The sequence below is a fragment of the Neophocaena asiaeorientalis genome, unplaced genomic scaffold (assembly GCF_003031525.2).
Source record: "Neophocaena asiaeorientalis asiaeorientalis breed wild unplaced genomic scaffold, Neophocaena_asiaeorientalis_V1.1 scaffold1186, whole genome shotgun sequence".
Classification (NCBI taxonomy): Eukaryota; Metazoa; Chordata; class Mammalia; order Artiodactyla; family Phocoenidae; genus Neophocaena; species Neophocaena asiaeorientalis.
The window spans coordinates 527,071-536,900 of record NW_020173974.1 but is presented as its reverse complement, the minus strand read 5'-3'; the positions used below and the strand labels follow the sequence as shown (position 1 = coordinate 536,900).

The 9,830-nt window shown below is 58.8% G+C and overlaps 2 protein-coding genes across 2 annotated transcripts in view; both read right to left on the bottom strand.

Annotated features, from left to right (window-relative positions):
* Positions 1-3,273, bottom strand: part of CPNE6 (copine 6) — a 6,415-nt gene extending 3,142 nt beyond the window's left edge. Inside the window, exons 1-7 of the mRNA XM_024753259.1 lie at positions 3,202-3,273; positions 1,750-1,921; positions 1,154-1,333; positions 726-800; positions 500-574; positions 257-340; positions 77-166 (exon numbers count right to left, since the gene is read on the bottom strand). Of these exons, the coding sequence (XP_024609027.1) occupies positions 77-166; positions 257-340; positions 500-574; positions 726-800; positions 1,154-1,333; positions 1,750-1,917 (672 nt within the window). The 5' untranslated portion in view covers positions 1,918-1,921; positions 3,202-3,273. The remainder of the gene's footprint in view (positions 1-76; positions 167-256; positions 341-499; positions 575-725; positions 801-1,153; positions 1,334-1,749; positions 1,922-3,201) is intronic.
* Positions 3,274-5,530: 2,257 nt separating this feature from the next.
* The window catches only part of CARMIL3 (capping protein regulator and myosin 1 linker 3), a 17,074-nt gene continuing 12,774 nt past the window's right edge, over positions 5,531-9,830 (bottom strand). The window contains exons 33-40 of the mRNA XM_024753260.1: positions 9,731-9,830; positions 9,270-9,398; positions 8,228-8,294; positions 8,043-8,132; positions 6,484-6,602; positions 6,218-6,392; positions 5,936-6,046; positions 5,531-5,815 (exon numbers count right to left, since the gene is read on the bottom strand). The exon at positions 9,731-9,830 is cut by the window's right edge and continues 225 nt beyond it. Of these exons, the coding sequence (XP_024609028.1) occupies positions 5,787-5,815; positions 5,936-6,046; positions 6,218-6,392; positions 6,484-6,602; positions 8,043-8,132; positions 8,228-8,294; positions 9,270-9,398; positions 9,731-9,830 (820 nt within the window). The 3' untranslated portion in view covers positions 5,531-5,786. The remainder of the gene's footprint in view (positions 5,816-5,935; positions 6,047-6,217; positions 6,393-6,483; positions 6,603-8,042; positions 8,133-8,227; positions 8,295-9,269; positions 9,399-9,730) is intronic.

Here is a 9,830-nt window from a genome sequence, read left to right as displayed (position 1 = left end):
GGGGTGGGGGTGGGGGAACGGTCTCCGGCAGAGGCCGGATGCTCCAACGGGCCACCCTTGTTTGCAGGGGCCTCACCTTGAGAGGCCGGTGGACATCACAGCTGCACAGCGAGTGCAGGGACAGACGGAACGGCTCCCAGCTGGGGTTCAGATTGTTCTTCACCACCTTGAAGAGGCACAGAGAGCTGGTCACCCCCGATCTAGTTTCCCCTGCTCTGCCCTTCCTCCCTCCTTCCCCCCAGCCCCAGGCACCAACCTCTGTCCTCCAGACCAGCTGGTCGCTCTGGTCCCCATTGGTCTTATAGATCTCCATGAAAGGGTCAGACTTGCTGAACAGATCCTGGGGACACGGGGGAAAGCGTCCATGAGCCTGGTGAGGTCTGAGGGGGAGGTGGCTAACACCAAGAAGGGAGCAGAGCTGGGACCTGGGATTTGTCCCGAGTAGGGGGGCTAGGCTCCCTAACGGTAGAGATGGGCACCTGGACTCTGGGTTTCCAACCTTGTTGTCCAGCTTGTGGGCTCTGAAGGTGAGCTGCACATAGTCATTGGTGCCAGATACCTCTTCGGCCACGATCTGCAAGGCGGACACGAATGACAGGATTCCCCCAACCCACTCCCACAAGGCCCTTTCCCTTAGGTGGGAGCTAGCCATGATGTCACCGTGGATGTCCATGCAGGGGCATTGAATGCCCTGCCCGAGGGTGAGTACAGGTGACTTTGCCTACCGTGATGGTGGACTTGCCCGCGTTCTTCCCATTCTTCAGTAGCAGCGGCTTAGTGACCTTGGTCTGTGACACAACCTGGGGATGGAGGTGGAGGGGGACCCAGCTGTGACACCCCCACCTGCTTTGGCCAGGGTACAAGGGACAGGGTAATAAGGGCCCTTGGAGCTCTCACAGGGGCTGCGCTTGGGCTAGGATTGGACTTAATTTCTGCAGCAACCTTAACGGGTAGGCACTGTGACCCGCATTGTTTAGATGAGGAAACTAAGACTCAGAGAGGTTAAATATCTAGCCCAAGGCTGCACAGCTGGTGAATGGTGGAGATGGGGTCCAAGCCCCGACTGAACTAGCTCCAGAGCTTATCCTCTGTCTCTTGGCTTCCAGAGGCGGAGCGATGGGGGTGGGGGTGGGGGTGGGGTGGGAATGCAGACCTGGCCCAAGGTGCACTCGGTAGAGCCGAGGAAGGTGTCATTGCGGGGGCTGGTGGCTCCGTCCTCGGCGTCAAACACGTGGAACTGCAGGGGCTGCTTCTCCTCAAAGAAGTACTCGAGGGCCAGCACCCGGGAGAAGACAGGGCTGGAGCAGGAGCGCAGCACCTCTGTGCGCTCCACCTGCGGCAGAGGGGAGCGTGTCCTCTGGGAACCTGGGCTGCTTTGCCTTGCCCCGGGCTTGCCTGCCTTCCTCAGGCTTCCGCACCCCAGTGACTAGCTCTTCTCTCCCTGGGCTGAACCCCAAGCTCAGGGTGTTGCCAGCCCGCAGGACCATCAGCCCGCTGGGGCTGTCATATTTGGGAGCGGTGCCACTGACTTCGGGGGCGATCTCAGGACCCAGTGGGACTCTGTGGGCTTTGGAATCTGTAAAACGGTCTGTGTGTGTAATGATGGCACCCCCATCTGCGGGGTTACCCACACAGCCTGGAAGAGGCCCCTGGGAGTCCTGACAGTCCCCCACGAGGCTTTCACTGCCCCCACCAGCCTCCTCCCTCTCAGTCCCGGAGGTGAGTGAAGGAGATCCCAGCCGCTCTCACCTCCACCCACTGCTCATCGGAGTGGAGCTTCAGCAGCACGCAGGGGTGGGGCTTGGTGAGCGTGTCTCGGTCTAGGAGGCCGTGGCAGGACACCCGCAGCTCCACTCTCGAGGCCCCCAGCGTCATGGCTGGGGGCTCAGGCACCCATGCCATCTCTGGGTCGGACATGTCACTGTGGGGACAGAGCAGATGGCCTGGACACTGGAAGGGGAACCCCTGCCAGGGGCGGGGGTCTGTCTCTGGGAGCCACGGCCCCACCCCCTTGCCCTTCTCCCTGAGGCCCTGGCATCTCATGGACCTGCTTCCCGGTGACCTCGCTCAGCTTCCCCTGAGCACTGAGCTGGCGAGGGTGGAGGACCCGAGCCCCCCACTCCTGCACGGTCCAGTGCTCCTGTCACCCCTGCTGGCCTCATATGTGTGGATGGGGCTGGAGAGGGCTAGAGGGCTGGGGGGCTTCCTGGCAGCCTTGCTCCGAGGCCATCAATTGATCTACACTTTCTGCTACCTCAGCACCTTCTGCTATTTCCTGACTGATGTCTGAGTCAGCGCTGCACTCAGTCTTGGCTCAAGGGAGCTGAACTGGGGCAAGGGGTCCCTGCCAGTCTGAAGAGGATGGTCAGGAATGGAGGCTGCAATGGGCAGGAGGAGGCAGATTGGAAGGTACCCTCCGGGGCTGTCCCCATCCACCTCCCCCGACTCACCTTCTGGTTGGCTGACGGAAAGGGAGGAATGGTGGGCTTGCAGAGTGAGAAGCAGAGCCCAGTCCCTGCTGAAATCTCCTCCAGGTTCCTGGCAGTGGCTCCCACTATGACAACGCTGGCTTTCCTCCCCACCTCCCCTGTTCTCACACTTCTTGGCAGCACTGGCACTGTCTCTTAGCGACAGGATTTTTGGGGAGCCTCGGCCCCCTCCATGCTGCCCGTGGGATGCACGCACGCCACCCTCCCCCAGCAGAGGCACCAAGCTTTGGGCAGCAGCAGGCAGGGGTCCGCTGGCCTGAGTTCATGGCGGGGCCATCCATCTATCTTTGTCTATCCACATCTCAGGGTGAGGCTGTCTGATCCCATGTCGTGCTTCCCCAGCGAGTGTCCGTTGGTGTGTCTGAATGCCCCCACCCCGTGTCTGTCCCCTAGTCGGGTGTCCGTCTTCAGGAGGGTGTGACAGTTCCCGTACCTCCCTCAGAACTGGGACCCTTCCCTGGCTGGGTCCCCCCTCCCCACAGCGTGTGCCTTTCTGGATACGTGAGGGAGGGTCTGAGTTGAAGGGGTCCTCTGCATTCCAGCCACAAGTCTCCCAGCTCTCACAGGTCCCCTGAGTTGGGCAGGGGCATGTGATGGTGAGGGTATTGGGCAGGACTAGAGACCTCTCTGGAGGCTGGGGGCGATGTTGTTATGGAGACTGGGCCAGGCTGGACCGGGCTGGGGCTGGGCTAGGGAGGAAGGGTGGGCTCACCTGGGCTCTAGTCGGGGGCTCCTCTCTCCAGCTCTCTGGCCCTGGCCCTGACTCCTTTGGTGTTCCAGCCGCTGGCGCAGGCTCCGGCTCCGGCTCTGCAGCTATTTATGGGGCCTGGATGGGGAGGGGTGGGGGGGGGCCGCAGCACCAGCTCCCCCCCCTCCGCACAGACCGGTTGGGAGGGAGAAGAGGGGAGGGGCAGGGCCACTGCCTAGGAGGAGCCACAGAGCCGGAGGAGGAGGAGGGCGGGCTGGGGGTGGCTCAGACGCAGGACCCCTGCAGACAGTGACACACATCCTCCCCTTCATGCCACACCCACACCCTGCATCACAGAGATGCACACGTTGCGGTGGTGCATGCACGCACACACATTCACGCCGGGAAATGATGGAGACATATGCACACACGACTCACAGGCTCACACATATCTTGACACAGACAGGTGCCAGCACATAAACTCACTGTGACACCATGACAGTTACAGCCCTACGCATACACATAGGGAAACACACCCGGTCTCACAACACTCTCTGTAGCACATTTGTTAAGGACATTCACAGTCACGTATAAAAGAACACTGGGCTATACTTGTCACACACAACATACTCTCATTCACGCCAACCAACCCGAATACGACAGAATGGAGATCTTCACGTGCTTCTTAAAAACCATCATGTACCATGCTAAGGCTCCTAACTTTGAGAATTCAAAGTTCCCTAGCCACCTTTTAACAGGGAGACGAGGAAATGGACACAATTGCTTAAGGGAACACAGTGTCACATCCTGGTCGCGAAGCCCCCTGAAGATAGGGGGAGATGTGCTGGACTGATTCCTGAGGCATCTTCCTGGTACCCACAACTCCCCCCTCCACCCCAAGATTCAACTCATATGGCCACATCCTTGTGGGACGGGCCGTGCCACACACAGATCTCGAGGAAACAGGACAGTCATTTTCTAGTGAGGCCAGGGGAAGTGAGCAATTGCCCGGGAAGCTGCACGCCACGCGTGAAGACATTTGGGTACATGGTGATCTGGGATGAGTATGACAGAGGGGCCACTAAGACGTCTTCACCCGCCATCCCCGAAACTGCTTGTGTATTAAGGTAGCAGCCATTTATTGAGCATCTCCTGGGTGCCAGGCACTGTGCCAGAGGTTGGGGCTACACAGGTAATTAAGACCCAGCTCCTGCCCCTGGGGGAGGTGCGTGTATATGGAACAAAAATCACACAGAGATGATCAGCCAATGCACAAATGCAATGAGGTATAACAGGTGCAAAGTACGGACCTATTCAGGATGCAGCGGGCCACAAAGAGGGAGGGCTCAATTTGGATGAGTCAGGGGAAGGCATCAGGAAGGGCTTCACAGAGGAAGAGGCTATCGAGCCCAGCCTTTTTTTTTTAATATAAATTTATTCATTTATTTATTTTTGGCTGCGTGGGGTCTTCACTGCTGCACGCGGGCTTTCTCTAGTTGCGGCGAGCGGGGGCTACTCTTCCTTGCGGTGTGCGGGCTTCTCATTGCGGTGGCTTCTCTTGCTGTGGAGCACGGGCTCGGGCTTCAGTAGTTGTGGCGTGTGGGCTCAGTAGTTGTGGTGCACGGGCTTAGTTGCTCTGCGGTATGTGGGATCTTCCCAGACCAGGGCTCGAACCCGTGTCCCCTGCACTGGCAGGCGGATTCTTAACCACTGCGCCACCAGGGAAGCCCTTGAGCCCAGTCTTGAATGCCAAGCTGGTATTTGTTAGTACCCTGATGAGAAACGATTAATTTTAATTACTGATCTTCTCCTGCTCTAGGCACTTCGGCTCACCTGCAGGCCACTCTACTGTTGAGATTTCTGACTACTGATGGTGCCCCCAGGATGACACGATACCATTTAATTCCACCATTAGTGAGCCTGCCTGTGCGTAAACATACACACACACACACACACACACACACAGAGCACACTGCTCCCCAGTCTCTTCCTGGGACACTGGGATCTCCCCAATCCCACTGCACCTCCCCAAAGCCCAACATACATTGGTGTTGGTTCCCCCCTTCTCCAGCCAGCTCAGCCAAGACCCTGCACATAACAGCCACCCTTCTCGGGGACTTCTGAGTCCCCTCCCATCCAGCAGCTCTCCAGTCTTTCCTACCTCTCCCCTTAGAGCTCTAGCCCCATCTCTGGGGGGGATGTTCCCCACTTTTCCCCACTGTGGGGCTTGAGGGAAGGGGAGCAGCTGGTGGGAAATGGGAGCAGAGAATGGGGAAAACAGCAGAGACTCGGGCAGGCGGTGATTTTGGTTTTTTTATTCTATACAAGTGGAGAGAGAGCCCCTGGGGACAGAGGGACAGATCTGCCCTCCCAGGTGAGGAGACACCCCCCACCCCCCAGGTCTGCAGAGCAAGCAGAGCCTCTCTCTCCAGGCTGCTCCCTCCCTTCCTGTCCCCCACATCCTGTTCCCCAGGCCTCATCCTGATGTACTGCGTCCGTGGGACAGGGGCTGGCAGAAGGGCCTGGAGGTGCGGGGATGGGTGGGGGTCTGAGTCCTTGTGAGGCACATGTCGAGAGGAGGGCTGGGGGGGCGCGTGCTGCAGCGGCTGTCACCCTGTTCCTGGCTCGCTGGCTCCTGCTGGGGGAAATCCAGGGAGTCCTGTTTCCCAGGCAGGGAGAGCCAGCCACGCCGTGTGGGCGGCCTCGTCACATGGATGGGTGGGAAGGGGGACCACCCTCTAGCCCACCCCTCTGGCACCTGTGGGGTCAGGGGGCTGTCTTCTATCAGGCTCCAGCTTGTCACAGGACTGTGCCCGCCGTGTCCTCTTGGGCTTCAGGGGGGCAGTCCGGCGGCCCGGATCTGGGGGCCCTGAAATGACAGCCAAGGCAGGCCTGGCCCATGAGTGGGGCTCACAGGCTGGGCACTCATCCAGGCTATGACATCTGGCTGTCTGTCACTCATCCTGTGCCCAGGAAGGGACCCGATGTGGGCAGCAAGGCCCCAGAGGTGCCCCACACCCCCTTGAGCCAGGTGGCAGACCTTGGACCTCAGGCTCCTCTTGGTCCTGCTGGGAGCCCAGCCTCAGTCGGGGTTTGTTCATTCCTGGGGCCGCATCCCCAGTCTCAGCCTCCTCCCTGTCCCCTGGCTCCTGGGGGAGCCGGCGGCCCCTGTGCACAGCCACCGGCTTGGGGGGCCGCAGAGCTAAAGGAGGGTCCTGCAGCCGGCACAGAAGGAAGATGCTCAGTCAGTTAGTTTGTCCTTCTGCCTCCTCAAAGTGCCCTCCCCGCTGCCTTGCTGGCTCTCACCTTGGCGTTCCTGGCGGGAACCGTCCTCTCTGGGAACAGGGACCCCTCCTTCTCCTCCTCCCCATCTTGGGATGCTGGGCTGGGGCTCTGGCAGCTGTGGTTGGGGGCGCTCTCCTCAGCTGGGGGATGGGAAGAGAGAAGAAACTGCAGGAAAAGACATTCTTGCACAGCCCTCCCTGTCCCTTGTTCCTGTGGAGCCCTGGAGGCCAGGACCTTCCCCTCCAAGCCCACTTGCTCCCATGTCTCTGCCTCGGATGTCCCCTTCTGCTCTCACGGTCCCCAGGATCGTCCTGAGCCTGTCACCTCTGCAGGGGGCTCTGGCTGACCCTCTTGAAGAGCAGGGACAGAGCCAGGGCCCGCGGCCTGCCGGGTCCACAGGCATGGCTGCCCATCCAGGGCTGCAGTGCCCCGGCGCCCTGCCAAGGCTGCAACCTGGCACTCCTAGAACTCTCCGCCAGTCTGATTTAGATGGTGAGTCTGGAGGAGAGGTGCCTGGCACCCTCACCATTCCCCCTACCCTGCCTCCGTGGCTTTAGGCACCCTGGACCCCAGGATGTGCCACGTGTTTGGGGTTGTCTGTGTGTGTATCTGTGAGGTGCGGGTGAGGAAGCCCAGGAGGGTGCCGGCGGTTAGGGTGTGTGCAGGGAGCACCCGGCAATCACCGTCTCCTAAATGAAGGATGGAGCCCCTCCTCCGGTGTCTTAACTAGTCTGTGTGGGGGATGGGATCATCAGCGAAGATGACCCCAGCGCTGGGTAGGCCTTGGAGGGCGGGGCAGGAGCTCAGGCACTGCCAAGCCTCGGGCCAGCCTGGCTCTGCACCGCGCCCTTATGCCCTAGCCCTGGGGTGGGAGTGGAGGAGGGAAGGGAGTGTCAACCTCTCCAGGGAGATTTGTCCCTGTCACTGTTGTTGGAGGGTCACATTCCAGACCTGGGGGAACTGAGGCTGATGCCGAGCTGACCGGCTTTCCTTTAGCTGCTCCCTAAGTGAAAGGTGCTCTGAACCCAGCAGAAGGGAGGTGTCATACTATGATTCCCCCGCCCTTTATTCTGGAAGGTGAATAACCTGTCGACACTGTGGGTGGTGACTGAGCCAGCACTTAACACCCAGGGTGTCTGACCTCCGAGGCAGGGGGCTCTTGCCCCTGCCCTGGGGTACCTTTCTGCGTGAGTGGAGGGTGACCTGGTGAACTATTTTGGGGGGAGACTGGAGTGTTGGAGGTGGGCCTGGTATGGCTGGTACTGCCCACCCTTTCCCCAGCTGGGGTGCAGAGAGAGTCCTTCTTTACAGAGGGTGCCGTTCTGCTGATGGCCCCCGCTCTAGAGAATTCCCCGAGCCACCCACGAAGTGTTGTTCCTTGTAGGCTAAGCCTGGCAAAGCCACTTCTGTTCTGTGGGACCTTTCTTTGGATCGGGTTGTTTCTTTTGGATGTAGTCTTGTAGCTATACTGAAGGATTTGCACAGTGATGACATTTTACTGCTCCCCCTTAGTTGGCTTCTGTCTCTTTGGACATAACCCGGGCCTTCAGAGCTGCTGCCAGAGAAGAGGCTTTCCATACCTATGTGCCACGTGGCCTCTGCTCGGCGCATGGCACTGAAGCTCGGCTTGGTGCTTTGGGGTGGTGGGGGGGGCTTCCAGGCTCCAGGCCCTGGAGTGGATGGGAAAGGGGAAAGGGGAAAAGGCATGTTAGCGGGGGCCCTGAGAGACGGGGCAAAGGAAGGACGTGAGGGCGATCATTCTCACCTGCATCGTCCGAGGAGCGCCGTTTCTGCCAAGGTTGGACGCTGCCCTCCAGGTCTGGGCCTGGGCCCTGAAAGGACAGCTGAGTCAGGTCATTAAAAAAGTCCCTTCTGCGTGGGGACTGCAGTTAGCAAGGGGCTTCTGCTCTAGCATCTCATTAGTCCCTACACATTCGGACTGTTTTCCCCAAAGAGTGGCACTCATACCACCCCTAGGGGCGTAAGAAATGGTTTACACGAATGAACATACGGTTATTTTAATATGTGTTTATTTTATGTGTAGTAGAAAAAACATGACGAGTTCAACAAGCCTGTGATTCTAAAGATGATAATGCTTAGGTCCAGACTGAGTTTAAAAAGGTGAGTTGAGGGATTTCCTGCTGGCTCAGTGGTTAAGAAGCCCCCTGCCAATGCAGGGGACACAGGTTTGAGTCCTGGTCCGGGAAGATCCCACATGCTGCAGAGCAACTAAACCCGTGCGCCACAACTACTGAGCCTGCGCTCTAGAGCCCACGAGCCACAACTACTGAAGCCCATGCGCCTAGGGCCCGTGCTCCGCAAAAAGAGAAGCCACCGCAATGAGAAGCCCGCACACCGCAACGAAGAGTAGCCCCCGCTCGCCGCAGCTAGAGAAAGCCCGCGCGCAGCAACGAAGACCCAACGCAGCTATAAATAAGTAAATAAAGAAAGAAATAAATTTATCTTTAAAAAAAGGTGAGTTGATTTAAATAAAAATATTATGTAAATAATGCCATGGTATGTGGAGAAGGTGAAAAGCAGTCATAAAAGTGGTAATCAAATCAAAATTTGGGAAACAGCTCTAGAGGTAAGTATTTTTAGGGCCACACACTTTATAAGGAAGCAGAGGCTCCAGAGTGAGTTGTCCAGGGTTGTGCGGCAAATGTAGGGGCAGAACTGCAGCTGACACCTTCTACTCCAGAGTATCTCTCTCTCCACTGACCTACCAACTGCAGGGCCGTGGGGAGGGGAGGGTGGTATGCAGGGACCCACGGGACCCTCAGTTCGCCTCCCCAGGTTCCGCTCACCTCTCGTTTCCCATCGAAGCTCCAACCCTTGGCTCTTCCCAACCCAGGAAGGGCGACACTGTGGACCCTTGGCTGCTGTGCTGTCCCAGGGGCCTGGCCCCCCTCCCCAGGCTCTGCCCCGTCGGTGCCCTGGAACAAGGTTTCGGGTTTAGAATCAGTTCCCGATGGAGAAGGGGCTCCACAGGCAGCAAGGGAGCAGGGGAGGCCCCCAACCCCTCAGAACCCTCTGCCTGGGGAAGCCCTACCCAGACCCTCTGAGTCTTTCCACTGCCCTTATTTGCATGGTGGACTCCCAGCATGCGCTGTGTCACCAGGCTTAGCCCAAGGAGCCCAGGAGCGAGGAACTGGAATGACCAAGTTCCCGAGTCCTCACAATCTCCCGTTAATTGCCTAGCGTGGGGTGCGTGGATGGGCTATGTGTGGGGCAGCAAACCAGGACTCGGCACCCTTGCCTCACTTACCATCTTCCCGTGGAAGGAAGGCCCCCGTTCCCCGCCAAATGCAGGGAGGAGCCTGCTCTCCTCTTCTGGGCTCCAGCAGGGGGAGGAATTATTGCCGAGG